General features: G+C 35.0%; 2 protein-coding genes across 3 annotated transcripts; both read right to left on the minus strand.

Annotated features, from left to right (window-relative positions):
- Positions 1 to 207: 207 nt before the first annotated feature.
- On the minus strand, positions 208 to 14,862 carry LOC127971689 (tyrosine-protein kinase BTK). 2 transcript variants are annotated; one of them, XM_052574887.1, is made up of 19 exons: positions 14,722 to 14,840; positions 12,117 to 12,231; positions 10,856 to 11,014; positions 10,302 to 10,406; positions 8,327 to 8,408; positions 8,014 to 8,142; positions 4,168 to 4,232; positions 3,887 to 4,077; positions 3,607 to 3,669; positions 3,436 to 3,490; positions 3,180 to 3,262; positions 2,809 to 2,936; positions 2,657 to 2,731; positions 2,254 to 2,425; positions 1,652 to 1,868; positions 1,502 to 1,566; positions 1,298 to 1,416; positions 1,059 to 1,216; positions 208 to 930 (listed from the first exon to the last, which is right to left on the minus strand). In XM_052574887.1, exons 3-19 carry the CDS (start codon positions 10,994 to 10,996, stop codon positions 862 to 864), a joined length of 1,917 nt encoding a protein of 638 aa, XP_052430847.1. In that variant the 5' UTR covers positions 10,997 to 11,014; positions 12,117 to 12,231; positions 14,722 to 14,840; the 3' UTR covers positions 208 to 861. The 2 variants fall into 2 exon arrangements, with proteins under 2 accessions (XP_052430847.1, XP_052430848.1); XM_052574888.1 differs by lacking the exon at positions 12,117 to 12,231 and having other exon boundaries at positions 14,722 to 14,862.
- A 940-nt stretch (positions 14,863 to 15,802) lies between these two features.
- gla (galactosidase, alpha) lies at positions 15,803 to 20,136 on the minus strand. The gene is made up of 7 exons (XM_052575308.1): positions 19,895 to 20,136; positions 19,082 to 19,256; positions 18,208 to 18,385; positions 18,031 to 18,122; positions 16,965 to 17,126; positions 16,649 to 16,846; positions 15,803 to 16,548 (listed from the first exon to the last, which is right to left on the minus strand). The coding sequence occupies exons 1-7, from the start codon at positions 20,053 to 20,055 to the stop codon at positions 16,261 to 16,263; spliced, it is 1,254 nt and encodes a 417-aa protein (XP_052431268.1). The 5' UTR covers positions 20,056 to 20,136; the 3' UTR covers positions 15,803 to 16,260.

Raw genomic sequence — 20,136 nt, forward strand, 5'->3', positions numbered from 1 at the left:
ACCAGGACAGGAGACCATTTTAGACTTTTTTTTTTTTTCTTTTTTTTTAACTATTAATCCAAATTATGTTTTTTTTTAAAGCATAACCAGCACTTAAAAGAACTGTCACTGTTCATTAAACAAGTGTTTATTGACATTAATGGTGACAAATGCATGTCATTTCAAACAGCATTAAAAGAGTGTTACAAAAATCAGTGGAGGCAGAGGAATGTTGGAAACTGTTCTCATTTTATTCAATAAACAGCCAGATGATAAAGACAAAGTGTAGTCTTTAATTAAATAGCCATCAGATTTCAACCACAGAAGAGAATGTGAAAAAAAAGTATTTACACATCAAGACTGGAAAATATATTCTAGATCGTACTTTCTTTTACTAAAGTTTACTTATTTATATACATTTTTTTTGTATACAAATACACAGCCAAATCAATAAAAAAATCAATACACACTCATTATTCATATGTACTTATACATTACAGTCATGAATTTTTATTTGTACTGTTGTTGCTGCTGGTTATTATATATATATATATATATATATATATATATATATATATATATATATATATATATATATATATATATTAAAGAGTAGCTTTTGATTTAGATATGAAACTTCATAACGTGCCAAAGCTTTGAGGACAATGCAAGGAAAGACCGTTACATGAGAAATCATATTCCAGTCTACTTTTTAGAAGTGTCTAACTCTGAATTCACATTATTGGGTTCCTTAGATTAAAGAAATTATGGAGGTTATTCAAGACTGACAAAAATAATGATTCTTGATATTCCATAGACAAGATTGCATATGAGGGACTGTATCCTTAACGTCCAAGGGTGCTCATAGTTACGTGTATTTTATTACATATTGAAAAGCAAATCCTTAATGATCGTGACAAGATCGCTGAATGTGGGCCGCTCATCTGGTCTCTACAAAAAAAGAGAGAGAGAGAGAGAGAGAGATTTACTTGAATTACTTGACTTTTGTCATGTTTAAATTGCATGATCTGTAAACTGTTTTGATTCACAAAATGTTTTCACTTAGTATAAACGTGTACCTCATGCCAACAAATGTTCATAATGGAATAAACTTTGTCATTGGCCAACTGTGGGCGATAAAGCCGATGACCTGCTGTAATTTTCTCGACTATCTCTGTGTTGTTCCACCGATCGTATGGCATTCTCCCCAAAGTGTACACCTCCCACATTAAAACACCTGTCAGAAAATTAATACAAGAGAAAATTAAACCATGATTTTTTTAACCATTATTCTGCTGGAAATGCAGTGGTTTCGCACCAAATGCCCAGATATCTGACTTGCTGCTGAACTTGCAGTAAAGGAGGACTTCAGGAGGCGACCAGCGCACTGGAAACTTTGAACCTGCTGAGCTGGTGTATTCATCATCCAGAACATATCTGTAAAAAAAGCAGTAATTTTTATATAGAAAGTCAGTATGGAGAATTTCACTAAAATTGTGTCCTGTTCCATGCATAAAATTACCTGGACAATCCAAAATCAGTCACTTTAATGGTTCCATTTGAGTCTACTAAACAGTTCCTGGCAGCCTATGAGAAGAAAAAATCATTTTAGACATTTTAATGGTAAAATGGGTCATCCAGGTGAAAAGGAACATTATTGTGTCACACAAACCAGGTCTCTGTGGATGTACTGATTGTTCTCTAAGTAGGACATGCCCTCGCTGACATCTTTACACATCTCAAGGAGCAAAATACTTGAGGGGTGCTGCAGAACATCCTGTAAGTAATTCAGCAGACATCCATTGGCAAGATATTCTGTGACTATGTAGATGGGTCGCTGTTTTGTGCAGACGCCATAGAGCTGGACCAGGTTTTCGTGACACAGTTTCCTAGAGTTATACAGCACAAAATGATAAGATTATATACATAAACATGGTTAAAACAGATAAAAAATACTGTAAAACAGACTAGTATTATGAAATATCACTACAATTTCACTTTTTATTGTTTTAATGTCATTTAAAATAAAATGAATTCCTGTGGTGTCAAGGCATTACTACAGTCTTCAGTGTCACACGATCCTGCAGAAGTCTTTCTAATATGAATCATTGTAATAATGTAGAGCCCAAGAAACATTTCTTCACATTATCAGTCTTGAAAACAATTGTGCCACTCAATTTTGTGGAAACCATTTTTATCAGGATATTTTGGTGAATATAAAGTTGAAAAAGATCAGCATAACATTTTTGTTGTTTAACAACAGTGTAAACTTACATCATGACCTTGGCTTCCTCAATGAAGTCATCCTCTGACATTGAGCCCTCTTTGACCATTTTGATGGCCACGTCATGACGGCCTTGCCATTTTCCATACTTTACCACTCCAAATTGACCGTTGCCAAGTTCTCTGATAAATGTAAGCTGACGGGGATCAATCTCCCAACCTCCTGATGATGAAAAGTAGGAGAAGAGGGCAATTTTACCACACAGTTTTAATCAAACCCATAGTGAGAACCGTCAGAACCATACAGCCAAGAATTTACATGTTTACAATTATGCATTTGGCAGATGTGTTTATCACAAAACAACTTACATTGCATTCAAGCTATGTATTTTATCAGTTAATGCATTCCCAAGGAATCAATCCCAGTGCAATGCTCTAACAAATATTAACTTACCATAACCCAGACCAGCAGTGCAGGGAGCACTCTGAGCTCGATTTGACACAATGTATTTTAGTCTGCTTACCAGACCTGAAACAGACATATTTGCATTGATTAAATACTTTTACATCGATCATTTGTCATTGTGTAGTTAAAGTTAGATTTACCTGCTGCATTATGCTGGTGGTAATTAACAAGTTCTGGGATAGTGCTGAAGTTGTGCTTCTCTGCTAAATAGAACTGGCCTTCTGCGGTGACGCATATATTGTAGTGTCTGCAGCTGCCAACATTCTCTCTGGAGAGAAACAAGAAATACAGTTCTCACAGTTACTTGGGAATCAAGTCAAATCCTTAATTTGTTTTACAGAAAATCTTGAGAGATGAACCGCACAGTCCCGTGACAATTTACACAGTGGGAAACCTGACCTATGATAGGAGTTTTGCATTGAGATTTACATCTCTCTTTCATAGGGGCAGTTTTCCACTTTCATTTTGATAAGTTAACTGTGAAACAAATGTGCAGCTTAATCGAACTTACCCGCCAGCCTTGGTGAATACAGAGACAGTGTATTTTCCAGTAAATTTGCCAGAGTCTCTCACCAAAAAACCACCATCTTTATTCTGTTTTTTTTTTAAAGACAACATTTCATAATATAAATTAAACAAATACGTAGAGTGAATTCAGCTCAGTAGTGCCACCTTATAGAGTTTAATTACAGATTTGTTGTTTCTGAGAATAATAAATCAACCCATTTTTTATTTATTTATTTTTTTGCCACCACAGCTCTACTTACTTCTGTTTTGAGCAAATTCTCTGCTTGGCTACGGTTGATGTTCTTGCAGTACCAACTAGGAGACAGAAAATCTGTTCAAATGTGGCTGGACCGAGTCATAAGGTTTAAAATCACCTTTTCAAACTAGCATTGATGGACAGAAATTGTCTATGTTCTTGAATGTTTACTTACTCATATTTCTCCAATCCATTTAAGGCCTGGGCGATGTAGTTACTTGGGATGTATCCTTCATTTCTGTAAACAGTGGAGAAGATCAGTAAAGTTTTTCATATCTGAAAAAACACAGCCCTGATTGCACAGCTAGTTCCACCTGACTACCACAGCCTGTAAAAAATTTCCCAGATATGTAAATAATTTTTTATCAAATTCATTCTCCACTAGCAGATTCATACTATATATCTGTTCTTTTGATCAATTATTACTAGTCATAAACTTAATCATTGTCTCTTACCCATATGTATCTCTAGCTTTAAACCAATTGGGATCATTGATTTCTAGGAGTGTGTACTCCTCATCCTTTCTCAGCTCTAAGTCCTGGGGAGTCATAGGTAAATATTCATATTCAGCTACAACAGTCATGCCCACACTGAAGCCTGGGGTGGACACGGGGGGCTGGGGGGGCAGAGGCCTGGGCGGCTTTTCCTAAGGAAGTAGCATAGATCAGCTCTCAAGTGTAAATCTGAAGATATGTGATGAATACATTGTCAGTGACTGGATAAATGGGTAACAGACCTCCTCTGGTGTTGGTGGGAGAGGCTTCCTGGAATCACGATTCTTCGAACCCCTTTTGAGAAACCCTTTGAAGAAGTGTAAAAGATATATTGACATGCATTGAAGAAATACAGATGATTAATATTGCACCATACTTAAAAGGAATGTTCACCCAAAAATAAAAATTATGTCATCATTTACTCACCCTCATTGAAGACTGCTGGTAATCAAACAGTAGGTGGTTGTCATTTGATTTTCCACAGTATTATTATATATATTTTTTCCCCATAGTATTTTGATTACCAGTAATTTACAAAATATCTTCTGTTATGTTCAACATAAGAAAGCAACTCATACAGGTTTGGAACGACATAAAGGTGAGTAAATGAAGAATTTTCATTTCTGGGCGAACTATCCCTTTACATGAAATGATGAAGCAACGGTGAATTGTTGAATATGGATGGAAATCATAAAGAATCATTAATGCTGTCCCATTAATGATTCTTTCAGCATGTTTAGAAAATAAATAAATGGAAGAAAGACAATTCCATTGCAAATTTATGATAATACATTTTAGACAATTTAAAAAGTGCATTTACACAGACTTTCTTAAAGGGGTCATGAACTGCGGTCATAAAAACTGTTTTTTTTTTATTTAGTTTTTTTACTGTTCTCTGAGGTCCACTTGTTATGTCATGAATATTTTTGCATTAAAAAACATAAACCTTTTTGTAACCCCCCTCATCAAAAATCTGTTTGAATCGTGGCAGATTGTAGACTTAGAAGTATATGGCCACTGCTATGATTGGCTATGATTCCATTCATAGAAGGAAGCTGCAGAAAATTTAGGTTTAAAATGCATAAATACCACTGATCTATATTATAGATCAGTGATGAATACTCATATTTAATTATCTACTTAGCAGACAGAGCAGTAGTGACCTTGTAATAAAAACTATATATGCGACATTATCCAATATACTCGTCTTTTAATTTCAGTCTTTCTGAAAATCCTGCAACCAATTGTGCATTACAAATAAAGTTTATCCACTCTTTCCTAATAATGGCATCAGAAGGAAGGCAATGCAATTTTCCACAATTTGGCACTGCAGAGCATCTTGTTGTCTTCGGAGCGTCTTTATCATTTGGTTTCTGTGTAGATCTGCATTCGCTTCAGCGATGTAGAAGCGTGAGTTGATCTTCTTTTGTGGAGGCAGTGTTAATCCACACTATTCTATCGTATAGTGGTACATTCCACAAGCTGCTGTTTTTTGCAGACCGGCTTCAATATAAGCCGTTTTTACACTCACAAGTTTTGAGTTCTGAAACTTACTGGGTGTTTTTATAGCACAATGACCTCTTTCGTGTCCAAATGTTTCTAAGTTCATGACACATTTAAAAGGCATAAATGCAGCCCAATAACTGGCCTTAAAAGGATATTTCATCCAAAAATAAGAAATCTGTCATACTCATTCAAAACCTCTATGACCTTATTTCTTCAGAAGAGCACACACAGACACACACACACATTTGTTTCTGTGAATTATGGGGACTTTCCATAGACTTCTATTACTTTTATACTGGCCAAATGATATTTTCTATAACCCAACCCTAAACCTACCCCTTACAGAAAACCTGTTTGAATTGTTACACTTTCAGATAAGCATCATTTTACACACACATACACAAGAAAGAAAGAAAAACAAAAACACAACACAAAGCCCAAGTCATACAGCTTTGTAATGACATGAGGGTGAGTAAATCAAGTTTTTTTTTTTTTTTTTTTTGAAAAGACACTTTAAGTACATATTAAACAACAACAGGCCTACTAAACAAGCAAAAACGTGGTAACATACTTTTTACATATACCTAAACACATACAGTGCATCTTTAGCTGCATTTTACATATCGGTGTAGTCATAACTTACTGTAATATGAGGTGCATCTTTAAGAATTTATGCAGCTGAAAATAATAAATTACAGTAAATTACTCTATGTACCCATTACAGGTACCAACTGTAACATTAATCAGTAAATTACTGTCCTCCGACACTGCTCGAGTGCATTACGCCACATTATATTGTGAAGTGTACACATATTCAGGCAGAAACCAAGGATTTATGCAATATGCATTAACACACACATACACACGCGCTGACTGCCTTATCCTAAAAGTGAAGGTGTTGCCTCTTTAAGGCAGCCTGGTTGTCAAGTAATTTGTTTACTTTTTAGCGTGCATCGTTAGTCAACCAGTTTTGACGTTTTCACGTTTTAAGCCTTAAAATGGAACCTTACACAAGGAGTAAGTAAACTGTACAAATATAAGTGTGGTTTCTAGAATACTTTATGTGAAGTTAAATCATTATTATTTGTTCTTGGAGTTCCTTTGTTTCCAGAATGCTATATGGTTAGCTGAGATTTGAGCCTCTCCTCAAAACACATTGCATTGAAGAGAAGCTGGATTTTGCTGCAGCACTCTCTCCGCTTTTTGGTTGCTTTTATTTTTTTTTTAATATTGAGTACCAGGAGTCAGCCAGTGTCACACTTGAGCTTATTCAAAGGTAAGTGTTAAAAATCATTATGTCCAATCATGGTTTTATTTAAGGAATATCTCTTTTGCCAATATGTATTTGTTGTTGTACTTGGTTCTCATAATACAGTTTTTTTTTTTTTCAGCCGCAAAACTGGGTCTACAGTTAAAAGAAAGGTTCAAAATGGGAATCCACATGTCCATACATTTTTGGAGAGCCTTACCGAATTTGAATAGAAAACATCTAATTAAGTAAGCAAAAGCAGTATTTCTTAAGACGTTCATTATAAAGACATAAACTGGTAATTTAATTTTTGTTGAATTATTACAGGTTTGGAACAACATGTGGGTCAATGGTGACTGAGTATTATATTTTGTCACTACATATTTTGTGTGTGTGTGTAATATTGTAAAGGAAGAAAACATTATTACAATTTGGTTATAATTGTATTGTAAATATTGATTTCATTAATTTGCTTTTATTGAAAATATGCTTGATTAATTAAGTTACTAAAAAACACTAGCGTTGTTGTTTATTTTTTTCATCAGTTTTACTGATGTTGTAAGATGTTATTTAGCCAATTCTATAGATAATGTGGTTGTTTTTATGTTTTTTTTTTCATTTTAGTATATGTTCTGATTTGTTTAATTTTGTGATATATTTCATGTCATGTATTTGTTTTTCCCAAATTAATAAAATATATTGTATGAAAATGTTATATGCATTCTCTTTAAAAAAATAAAATAAAATAAAAAATATTGTCATTCTGGTGTTAAACAAATATTGTATACAGTAAATTTATATGCAGTATTATACTTAGTGGTTTCGTGTAATTACAGTAAATAACTGCCAACACTCCTGCCAGTTATTCACTGTAATTCTTTATTTACAGTATATAATCACCATAATGGTTCAGTTACAGTAAAATACTAGCAACACTGTTGCCAGTTAGTTACTGTTAAAGAGTCATTACAGCAACTTTACTGTAAAAAAACCTAGTAAGGTCTAACAGTGTATGCAAATTGTAGTGTCATTTTGTTGGAGTCGCTAAAAAGAAGCGACACATAAGTGTCATTTTGGCTCACTAGACGCATGCATTTGGAAATTAGACTGGATTGGCTGTAAGTTTTTGATTCACTAAGAATAGCCAGCTTGTAAGAGTTATTCATTTTGAATCAGAATACAGTAGTCATGCTGAGAAGTTTTGCATTGTATTGTATATTAAGTATTGCGGGAAATTATATGTTAGTACGACATTTCAGAAAAATCAAGCCATGAGAATGGAAATGAATGAAACCTAATTTAATTTCAACACTTATGTATAACTTTAACAGACCTCCATTTTTGGTGTCCAGCACCCTGCAGCCCATTGCCTGCTTCATCTCTTGCTGGCAACACTTCCATATGCCATCCTCCCAGAAGCACGGGTGATACTTCTGTGTGAGGTCCTTGTTGAATCGCACCACTTAAAGACAGGTACATTGGAAGTCATTTACATTGAATCAACACAGGGTTTTGCATAAGACTTGTTTGCTGTATTACGGGAAACACTCATACTTTTCTTCTTATCTTTTCTATGATGTAGCCCACATAAAGGTTGCTTGCTAATTTGAATAGAGTTTGTGATAATGACTTAAACACATACTGACCTTTTTTTAACTCATTTATCCAGTGCTTTCGAATTTGATCGGTCCTAGCAAATACATAAAGAGGACCTTCGTCATAGATTATCTGACGAGAGAGAGAGAGAGAGAGAGAGAGAGAGAGAGAAGAAAAAAGCATCACAATACAAAGTTATATATGACTTCGGCTGATAGATGAATCAACTGTTGCAATTTCAAAATAATCTACTATTGCCAAATGTTTCCTCTTTCTTTTGAAGTTTCATTTACTGTACAGTTTATTGAACTCAGTTTACATTTTTTAAGGTTTCCAATTATTTGTACATATAACCATCGCAAGTTATGTTTTAAAAAGATATATAAATACATATAGCTCATGATCTATGATCATGAAGAGTTAATCTCTTGAGAAACTGAAAACCACAAAATTTAGCTGTTTGACACGTTCATTTCCTGGCACCCTTTCTTTTTTACAGTTGTCTTGAGAATAGAAAATGCACTTTTTTGTGCTTAATTTGCTAAAGCTATGTACAAAGCTTGTATGCCTGAAAGTTTTACAATGTCAGCACCTGTTGAGTTTTGTTGTTCCTCTGATTTTAGACTGATTTTTAGAAGAGGAAAGGTTTCACTTCTGCTCCATTACTCTCAGCCTGTTATCATGGTTGAAAACTTGAGCTGTGTTTCTTCTTGCACTCTGTCAGCCCAATGACACATTTCTACTAGCCTGAGTGATCATGTTAGCCTATACTTTTTTTTTTTAATGACGTCGGTTTGATATCGATTCTAAAAAGCAGTGAATCTATCTTTTGAGGTAGTTACTTCTAGAAACATTTAAAAGAAGATCTGATTAATGTGAATCGTTTCATTAGTCTTCTCCACTAAATGTCACCCTCTTATTTACCTTGCGCAATGTTACAACAGAAAGCCTGTCACTCATTCAATACTACTCATGACGGAAATACTGTTGACAAGAACCAAGAACAAGCCAATATGCGTGATTTGCAATGCTCAGGTAAAATCCTTCAGTAATACTTATTATCTACGGACGCATTTGACATCATGCATAAAGGTGCCATTTTGTTTACACAAGTGCAGACCATGCTTGTGGTGTTTTCAGCCTCTGTCATCTCACTATGTTGATATGAATACATCTCCAGCTGCTCTGAGAGTCACTTCATTAGCATTTTACCATTTAATTTGACAAAACTAACGTCATATTACATACACAGCAGCTGCAAGTTATTCATGGCAACCCATCAAAATAAAAGTTTAGTTTAACATGAAGAAACTATATTATTATTTAGCAGTCTTAAGACTCAATGTAACAACAATGCTACTACTATTTCTAATAATAAATATTAATACATATTTTTATATCTAAAAATATGGATATATTTTGCAGCACTTTGTTTGCCAAAAAAAAAAAAAAAGTTTTTCATTTGAGTAGGAAAAGTTAAATTGTTTTATGCCTTCATCTGATTATCAGAAAAAAATTAAGAAGAACATTTTATATGGCCATATTATTGTTTAAAAAAGGACCCTATACAAAAAAAAGACAAAAAGAGAAAAGGTTTAAAATACAGACCTGTGGCTCTTCATTTCTTTTTATAAATTCACCATTTGTAAACTGATGTTTACTGATAATTATTTTTTTAAATATCAATAGCTTTTATATTAAAACTATATTCACTGAATGTAGTCAACATTTTTAAGAAAAATTGATAATCGAACCAAGAGTCAAATAAAAGCGAATCAAATCGGAACAGCTAATGATGGAACTTTAATTACATTAGATACAGTGACACAGACTTCACTTAAAAATCACTTCAGCTCAACTTGAAAACTAAGACATGGTGATGTAAAATATATTAATGAGGGAAGTGGAAGCAACAAGATTACTGTAAATACTGTACACAAAGAATGCATTAAATATTTGTGTTGTGTTCCCACTGAAGTTGTGACAAGTATGATTTTTAATGTATTATTCTTTGCTGAGACTCACCTGAAATGGATAGAGTCGGTCAGGAGGTGCGCTGTCTTCTGGTAAAACCACCTCCACACATTTGATCTTTTCAATGTCCACATAACCTTTCAGGCCTTTCCTCTTCTAAAGAGTCAGAAGAAGAGGATTATGTTATTTAAAAAATAACATAAAAAGCACAAAAATACTGGAACTTGTAACAGTGATTTAAAAATAATCAAGTAATGATGTAACAGAACTAGCAACAGATCTTTTCTTCATATTGTGATGTACATCTGTAAAAACGTAAGGACAGGGTTTAAGTAGATGAAATGATTACAGAAAAGAAGTCTGTCATTTTCACCAGAAGAATGAATTCTGACATTTCGATTGAAAATTAAAAGCAAAAAATAAAAAATAATAAACACATGGCAGACTAATTGTTTAGAATAAGATCAATTAGATGCATTTAGAAAACAGATGGAATATCCAATTCATGTTGACTTTAATAAATGCCTACATCCAAATCAAATCAGAATTATTTTCCAAACATATGGTTATGCTCATAAAATGAAAATTCAGAAATTCATACATACCGCTTTTTCTGCGTCATAGTCGTAGTAGGAAATCTTATCCTGAGTGAGTACAAACAGCCTTTCTTTGAAGTTTAAAGGTGAGGTCTTCTTTTTCTGCTGTGACCGTTTTATAAAAATCTCTTCAAGAATGATGTCCGGCATGTTGAGAACTGATGTGAACTTGGGGGAAAACAGACAAACTGTTATGTTTAATTTTGTTAGTTAAATTTGATTGATGGGTAACTCTATATTGATTATATTGGTAACTCTATATTGGTTATACTGGTCTTTTAAATATGGGTTTCCTATGTTTCTAAAGAATGCTGTAGGGAACTTTTAATGCTTTTATGTCCCCGGCAGTTAAACCACTCTGTATCCCAATGTTAAAATCTCATGCTACGTTCTAGTTTTCCAACGGGACTGTTCTGGTCTTATACTGAAGGTGGATCCTGGTGGCTGTGCCCAATTAGGAATGGTTTGCATGGGTCCTCCTGTCAGTGTCAATGACATCCTTTGTTGCCAATATTTCCTCCTGTAGATCATCTGTTTCCTTTGAACACTTCTTCCTGGTCTGTTCTAAGCCATAAACCCACAACCTCTCTTCTTTTTCACTGCATATCTACATCTCACCATGTATCTTCACTATCTACAAACCAAAACTGAACGTTCACATCCTTCTCCCCAAAAGGCCTGCGTATTAGTTTAATGCAACAGCAAGAGGTCCTATGAACACAATGTTTATTCAGCATTGATATTGTATGTTAAAATATATACAAAGAGTTTATTTGCAAAAACAGATAATTCAGTTTTTAACAATTAAAAAAAAAATCATGTTTTATTCTGTAAATTGTTTTTTAACCTAATATGCGGTTTGATTGAGATTAATTGAAATCCACAATAAAAAATGAAAATACATTTTTTTTTTAAATTGCGTTCTCTGTTTTTGCAAATGAACTCTTTAATACAAAACAAAACCTCACATTATTTTTGGACAAACATCTCAACATTAAACAACATCATAATGGCCTTACTGGATGAGAAAAAATGTGATGAGGAAAAAAAGCATTTGTTAATCATTTAATGAACACGTTCACAAACATTTCATTTTGCTCTACAATCTCTAAGCTAATGCAACTTCACATATTTACATGAAGCTGTAAAGATTAGCCTACTAGGCAGTCTGCTTTTATATCTTCTTAATATACAAATATGTTATATATGTCTATGTATGTCTTTTTTGTATTTTTGCATTAAGATTTACTCTAGCATTGGCTAAATTTACCTGTATCTCAGTGTCCTTTAAAACATCATCTCAGTTAGTTCTGTTCCTCATTACTTTCAGTGCCTCCGCACTAAGCTTCTCTCATGTAATCGTTAAACGCTGAGTCGTCTGTGTTCTGTGGTAGAGAAACTTAACTGCTTATTTTAAACACCATGCAAGCATTTCCTGGTTTCTTCTTCTGCCACCAACACCGCCTTTTAACACCTTCAAAAGCTTGTCACAAAAACTTTGAGGTGAAAACTGTGGCAAATATGAACATTACTGACACTTTATGTTTGAGTTGACACTCTCTATTCTTTGACTATAACCATCCAGTCCTGTATTAAATGCACATCTGGATGATATAAGTGTGATAAGTGGTAAGTGGATTTGGTGTTGGTTTGACAGTTCAGGACTGCAGCGCACATGTAAAGCTCGACAGCTTTTTCAAAGGGCAATGACTTATAAGACTTGACACAGGGAAGTTGCATCAATGTTGCTCTGTGATACAGAGGAAGGGGAAACAGTTCGTATCGGCATCAGTAAGCAGTACGAGTCAGATAATAACTGTTAAGCTTGTCTCTGTTTCACATCAGGGTTTTTTTTTTTTTTTTTCTCTCAGGCAGATGTCACACAAATGTAACCAATAATAGTTTGTTGATTTACTAAATACTGCCTTAATGAAGACCAGAACTTCCTATGTTACTAGGTGGCAGTGCAGGTGGGCCTTTATAGGCCAGATAGTAAAATGTTTTAGAAATGTTGCTTATTTGACTCTTCTGTGTTCTTTGAGAGTGATATTGAGCAACAGGAACCTTCTAGAGTGACCTGTGTCTGTAAGGTTCCTGAATGATAAGTATGTGAGTATCACTCATGTTCGGAAGGAGGGAACTGGGCAAATGATAGTCTGCCACATGAGACCACAATTTATCTACACCGCTGTGGTTCCATACCAGTGAAACGTATTTTGCTTATTCATTTGGCTAATTTAAACTCAAATGCAAAAGTGCAAATATATATTGCAGTATTACATAAGCAGCGTTATGATTGGTGTTTTCAATTGTACCCTACTGAAGAGGTTTGACAAAAGAAAATCTATAATAATAATTTAAACTTTAGCAAAAAAACAAGGACAAGGCCTACTAAATGTCACAGATGATGATGATATGACGATCTCACAGTACATGCTAATCAATGGAATTTAATTTTGCATGATATCCACCAAAATGTACTCTTTCTATTGTGTAAGGCAGAAATGCAAAGCACTTTTTGGCTGATTGTATCTTTCTTTTGCCTTACAAACGTAATGTCCACAAAGGTGTATAGGTGTATGGACATTTGTTTAAATGTTTATATGATTAAACAAACACCATAAACACTGAAGAGGACAATTCCCTAAATTATTAGAATAATTATTGATAAAAAAAACAGTTTTTAGTGTCAAGATTCCTAAACTTTCCCTCTATATCTTCTAGGCTGCTTTGCTAAAACACCGGAACACTGGCTGAAAGAATGCAGCATGTGTCTCTAAAATAAAAACAACCTTATTGTACTTTTCGTGATCATTTATTTATTCACAGTCAATTTGGATAAAAGAATCTACTACATGAAGAACTATAAATGAAAAAAAAACATGGTTTAATTAGCTGTATTGTTTAGTTATTTTTTTTTTTACCTAACCAAAATAACCCAACTGCAGGTTGATTGAGATTAATAGGAATGCACAATGAAAAAACATGACTTTTATTAAAAACGGAGTTATCTGTTTTTGCAAATGAACTCTTCATATGCAAATGACGCTCATTAATAATACTATCAACCCTACAATACTGTTTTCAAAATGCTGTGGTATTGTCTGCGGATCTGTTTTTACAAAATGCATTGACATTATTGAGTAACACAGTAAAAGTAAAGTGTGAAGTAGACTAACCAGTGGAGTAGACTATTTTCATGTGCAAATAATCTCTGTAAACTCATTTCATATTAATACATATAATCTCTTATTCTATGAGGTAAACTGTTTCCCAAGACAAGACACTTATTTCTCCCTTCTATAAGCCAGATATGTTTGCAGGATCCATCTAATTCAGTATAACTATGTTGAGTTGTATACAATGTATTAACAAGCAGATAAAGTGGAATGTCATTGTAGTAAGTCATTTTCTTATTTTAGTTATGCATTCTTATTTTTATACATATATATTTTATGTTATTATTAATATATTGTTGTGTATCCTGTGGTGTTCCTGTAAATATTACTGCAAAATATAATAAAATTGAATTGAAAATGTAGGCACGTTGATTTACTTGTATGATCATGAAGCAGCATGGCTAAACAGTAAAACTGGCCAAATAGAATTTGTACAGACTAGAGACAAGATCTTAAATGGATCAGTTAAGACATTTTAAGAGACTATCATTGGGTGTGTCTCTGTTACATTGTTAAAATCTCTATATAGCATGTTGCTATCTGTTAATTAACTGGAATTGTTTGCTTTGGCTAGTCACTTTATATCTATCAAGTAACAGCATTACTCTACGTCACAGCTAATGGCAGTTACGCAATCTTAGTGCTTGACAGAGGAACTCCAGTCTTAAGTTATTAAAGAAATCTATGAAATCTTACCTGAGCTCCGTTTTTTCCACTGTGATCTGGCACCGGGATGAAACCAGTCAGACTGAGTGCAGGCTATAAAACTGGACAGTGAATGTGATCAACAGTGGACAAGACTCCACCCAGCCACAGGACTCTTGTTACTCAGTTCCCCTTTTGCTTCCTGCTCATTTTCATACTGTCGCTCATGCAGGGCTACTGCTAATAGTTTCTTGTTAATACTCTGTTAATACTCACATACACTGCATGCAAGTGACCGGTATGCTCCTTTGATAAACTGTTTGAGAAGGCTGAATGTGGTTGATTCAAATAATTCATTCCAAAGCCTGCTTGACTCCTTTGATATGACCATTACAGATGGTTTCTCAGTTGTTATAGCACCATTTAAACCTACAAAATGATAAATAAAATGTGTATAGTTTGGATGTGATCTGTGTTGTTACCAGTAAGATCAATTAATTTACCTAGTCAAAGGGTTGATTTTTTTGAGCATTATATTCATGCTCTCACGTCAATAACTACGTTAAATATGTAAAATGATGCTGCAATTCAATCAAAATCATAAAAACCACCAGATGCTGCAATTCATACATGGTGTGGGTGACAAAAATGAACCCACTGACCCACTATGAAAACGAGTCATGTGCCTCCAAAACACATGGTGGCGCTATGACAATGTACTCACGAACTATAGCAATGACTTTTATTTGTAAAAAAATGTTACCTTTTGTATATGTCATGGGGAATTCATATTTGTTATGTTTATGACTTTGTTAAACTCTTTTTTTTAAGTCATTTTGGGCTATTTATAGAAATGTTATGATTACATGTTTTGTACTGTATGATTTTGTATGACAATTAACATGCGGTTTCCAACACAATACATAATTTATTGTAATTTGACATTTACTTGTACAAAAAAAAAATATTGTTGTTGGCCAACTTTTGGTTTAGGCCAATCTGAAAAGAGTTGTAAGAACACAAGAAAGAGACTAAAGAGATATATGAAATAAAGCTTCACCAGCATATTGATTCATATACTGAACTTAAAGTGCCCATCGCTTTATAGTAATGCAAAAAGTAACACTGAAACTTACAGAAACGCTTTTATTGAATTTAGGTATTCATTACAGAACAAGACAAATGATCTCTAAAATCCCTGAGGGTCTTTATGTATGTTAAAATAAGAAGTTAATTGGCAATGAAACCTTTAAACACACTGTAAGTCTTCACTGTGAAGTGGAACAGATTATCCATGAATATGATAAGGTTTTGTAGTACAGTACATCAGTAGAAAACTGAAAACATAGGTAAAACAGGTGTGTATAAAGGATAAACTCAACATTTCTTAGAGTTAAAGTGCTTTGAGAATGTTTTATGCACAGTAAAATGACAGATTACTACAACTGAATTTTGATTCCTTAGTGTGCACTTTTTAAATAGATTCTACAGCAATATTCAAAAGGGGGAACATCAGGAAGTTTAACTCGATTGCATTAGTGCAATAATACATTTCCCATTTCTTTGGAAAGTTTTGCTTTCCAAGTCATGTCACAGGGTGTCATGAGGATTGCTTTTGATAGGGGTGACAGTGAGAAGTGTTGTGCCTGTGGGATTGACTCGGACCATCACCTCTGAAATGAGATTCTGGACACCTATTTCCCGGTACACAGGCAGGATCTGTGTTACGTTGCACTTCGGATCACAGAGCTGCCAACTAGGCACCGTCGCTAAGGAAATGATGAATCTGCGTGGACCGCCGATCTCCTGTCTATTCATCACTGCCACGGCCAGCCTGTTGCCTGACAAGGGTCGCTCCCACACCTCAAAACTGTCACCCTGTGAACAAATGTATTCCAGCTCACTGACAGATACCATAATGAAACAAAGGATAGGTTAAGACCGTCATTTGACACTAAAGTGGGCTAAGATACTTTACTTTTAATGTAAGATGGCCCTGCTTGCCCAGAGGGTCCTGGTTGATGGCAATGATCTGTTTGTTCTGCAGAAGTTCTTTGGCTTTGGGACAAATGTTTCGCAGGTCGTTGGACATCAGAAGTGGAGCAGCCATGATAGCCCACAAGGCCATCTGAGTCTGCTGCTGATCGTGGCTCAGGCCGAAGTTCCCTATGACCAGCTTGAGACGTCATAACCACAAATAAGATATGATAATAATTTCACATTAAGCTTATTTTAAATGACCCAGTGTGAACTTGTGATTTCAGTGTAAAATAATCAGATGAGATGTTTCATACCATATCAGGGTCATTCCATCCACCTGGTCCTGCCACAGGGACCAAGATCTTCTGCTTATCAACTGTCCAGTCCAGGATGCTCTTCACACTGGTCCACTGGTCATATACATCTCCATAGTTACGCCAGTGGTTACAGGTCTTGCGAATTGCATCATAGTCAGGCTGGAATATAAGATACACAGAACAATTTCACGTGGCCTAATGGTTAGAGAGTTGGACTCGCAATCGAAGGGTTGAAAGTTCGAGTCTCGGGCCGGCAGGAATTGTGGGTGGTGGGAGTGCATGTACAGTTCTCTCTCCATCTTCAATACCACGACTTAGGTGCCCTTGAGCAAGGCATCGAACCCCCAACTGCTCCCCGGGTGCCGCAGCATAAATGGCTGCCCACTGCTCCGGGTGTGTGTTCACAGTGTGTGTGTGTGTTCACTGCTCTGTGTGTGTGCACTTCGGATGGGTTAAATGCAGAGCACGAATTCTGAGTATGGGTCACCATACTTGGCTGAATGTCACGCCACTTTCACTTCACTTTTTTCACTTTTTAAGAAGATCTGATAAAGAATTCGATTTCAAAGTATAGTACACCCAACATGAATATTCTGTCATTATTTACTCACCCTCATGTCATTTCAAAACCGTATGACTTTCTGTCTTCTACTGAACACCAAAAAAGATATTTCAAAGAATGTTGGTAACTAAACAACAGCAGTTCCCAATGACTTCCATTGTATTGACCAAACTACAATGCAGGTCATTGTCAGGTTACAAACATTCTTCAAAATATATTTGTTGTCTTTAAGTGTCAATGTTTTGATGCAGAGTATTATTAACAGAAATTAAAAAAAAAGGGAAATGAAAAGAAAGGAGAAGAAAAAGACAAAATCAATGACAAAATCAATGACTTTTTTCTTTTTAGCAGAAAAACGTCATACAGGTTTTGCCAAACATAAGGCTGAGTAAACAATAGTTTTTTTCATTTTTAGATGAACTATCCCTTTAAGATAGCAATGATGCAAAAGTGAAACATAACTTGATGCACCTTTAATTAAAAAATCTCTATGTGTCTCACCTGTTGGTGTTGCCACTCATATAATGGCCATTCACAGGAGTAAACAATACTTCTGCCTGTCTGGTTTAGAGCTCTCGACATGTTCATATAACCTGGGAAACATCAAAACAGTGTAAAACATTTCTTAGCAAAACTGAAATTTATCAGCATACTGCTCAGACTTGCAAATCAACCTACCTTCTCCTAGCTGATGCCAGTCAGGCATGAAGCATCCGTCGAATTTTAACAGATCCACACCCCAGTCTGCAAAGGTTTTAGCATCAATGTCATAGTAGCCCAAAGTCCCAGGGTAGCCTGCACATGTCTTTGTGCCAACATCTGCATATATCCCCAGCTTCAGACCTTTGGCATGGACCTTAGAACACAATAAAGCATTAATATTCATTGCAAATTATCTAACATGAGGTCAGAATGTCGTTTTATTGTGATATCAGTCAGACAACAGTAGGGGGCGATATATAACTGACAAAACAATTTGGAGCAGCCAAGCTATGGCAGTTTGCTAAAGGACAACAAAAGATCATTTCTCAGTATTGTTATTGCGTTAAAAGTTAAGCGTGTGGTAATTCATCTTTGAAATTACATTTATATGGACATGAAGACACTTTCGTTAATTGGATCAAATTTTGAATGTACTGTACATAATGTTTTTTTTTTTTCTCTCGGTATTGAACAAAGTGATTATATAAAATAGTACACAATGATTATGATATAAAATTACTCCTTCATAATTAATCTATTTATGTTTTTTTTTGTATATATTTATTAAATTAGTTTTGATAAAATTAAATTATTAGAATAATTAATTAGATGACCATTTAAAATATTTACCAAATAATTAGCAGAATATCCATTATAGCTTTGTGTGAGGACTACATTAAAAATATTTTATTTCCCGCTTAATATCATAAGGTGTACAACGTGAGATAAGGGCAGAATTGATTTGACAGAATTGTTTTGGAGAAGCATCCTTTCAATTCTAGGCAATGCCGCATGTGAGCCAGACGCATGTATTCTCTTCTAGCCTTTCATGAGACCAATAGATACCTACATAATCTGCTAGTTTTTTGATTCCACTGGGAAACCTCTTGGGGTCAGCCTGCAGACGCCCCTGGGCGTCCCTCTCGTGCAAGGGCCAGCAATCATCAATGCACACAAACTCATATCCAGCATCCTTCCATCCTTCTTTCACCATCACATCTGCCATCTCCATGAACAGTTCCTCTCTGCAAAAACACACAAGAGCATGAGGAACAAGGCATCATGGCCAAACATCTGCACACTGTACGGGATGGGTTCTCAGAGTTTGAAAGTGTGAAAAACAGCATCTGTTTTAAACAGTACCATATGAGACCCATAAACACCCTTGTCCTTCCCCCTTTGTGCACAGGATGAGAAGATATCTATGATGAGATCTTTCATCACATGCTGTAGCAGTCACCCATGTGACATAAGTATTCAGGTATATCATTTTCTTCTTCCTCATTCTCTTAGTCAACATGTATGCCTAATTCTATCACTGTATCCATGACAATATCAGTTTTTGTAACTATAAATTTATTTAATTTTATATATATAAACTTTTTTGAGTTTGGAGTACTACCTATTTATCTACTAATTCTGTACAAATTCTGCTCTTTTTATTAGTTTTCCATACCATGTTAGCCTAACATGAATGATACAGAGAGATTACCATATTCATATATAGATCATAAATTAGAAAAACATTCTGTCAAAAATATGGTGTTACTATGACACTTTTCGATGATAAGCATCCAAAATTGAACTTACTCCTAATATTATTTAATTTATCCATTATAATTTATTTAGTAAAACTTTGACAGTCATCAGGTCACGCTCTCACCTAATACAGTTCTGCGGATCCGCGTCACAGTCGGTGTTGCACATGAATCTCTCCCAGTGCAGCCAGCCCATGGTGGGAGTTAAAGCCAGCCCGTTATCCAGCGCCGGAGCTGGAACTAATAAAGACGCTAGCCCGATTAAAACTATATTTAAGACACTCATGTTTGTGGCGATGAATGACTGACTCTAGAGCAACAAGTTGTTTCACTTCCGTGTTCACAGCGTCAGTCAGGTGCAAACATG

Source organism: Carassius gibelio, chromosome B14 (genome assembly GCF_023724105.1).
Source record: "Carassius gibelio isolate Cgi1373 ecotype wild population from Czech Republic chromosome B14, carGib1.2-hapl.c, whole genome shotgun sequence".
Classification (NCBI taxonomy): domain Eukaryota; kingdom Metazoa; phylum Chordata; class Actinopteri; order Cypriniformes; family Cyprinidae; genus Carassius; species Carassius gibelio.

Excerpts from the sequence above, each read along its gene's own strand:
- LOC127971689 (XM_052574888.1), bottom strand. The coding sequence starts at position 10,996 with ATGCCGGACATCATTCTTGAAGAGATTTTTATAAAACGGTCACAGCAG. Across the intron at positions 3,263-3,435 it reads AGAATTTGCTCAAAACAGAA|AATAAAGATGGTGGTTTTTT; the intron begins GTAAGTAGAGCT and ends AAAAAAAAACAG. Across the intron at positions 1,217-1,297 it reads GTCAGATATCTGGGCATTTG|GTGTTTTAATGTGGGAGGTG; the intron begins GTGCGAAACCAC and ends ATTTTCTGACAG.
- gla (XM_052575308.1), bottom strand. The coding sequence starts at position 20,055 with ATGAGTGTCTTAAATATAGTTTTAATCGGGCTAGCGTCTTTATTAGTT. Across the intron at positions 19,257-19,894 it reads GATCCGCAGAACTGTATTAG|AGAGGAACTGTTCATGGAGA; the intron begins GTGAGAGCGTGA and ends GTGTTTTTGCAG. Across the intron at positions 16,847-16,964 it reads GATGGAATGACCCTGATATG|CTGGTCATAGGGAACTTCGG; the intron begins GTATGAAACATC and ends TGACGTCTCAAG.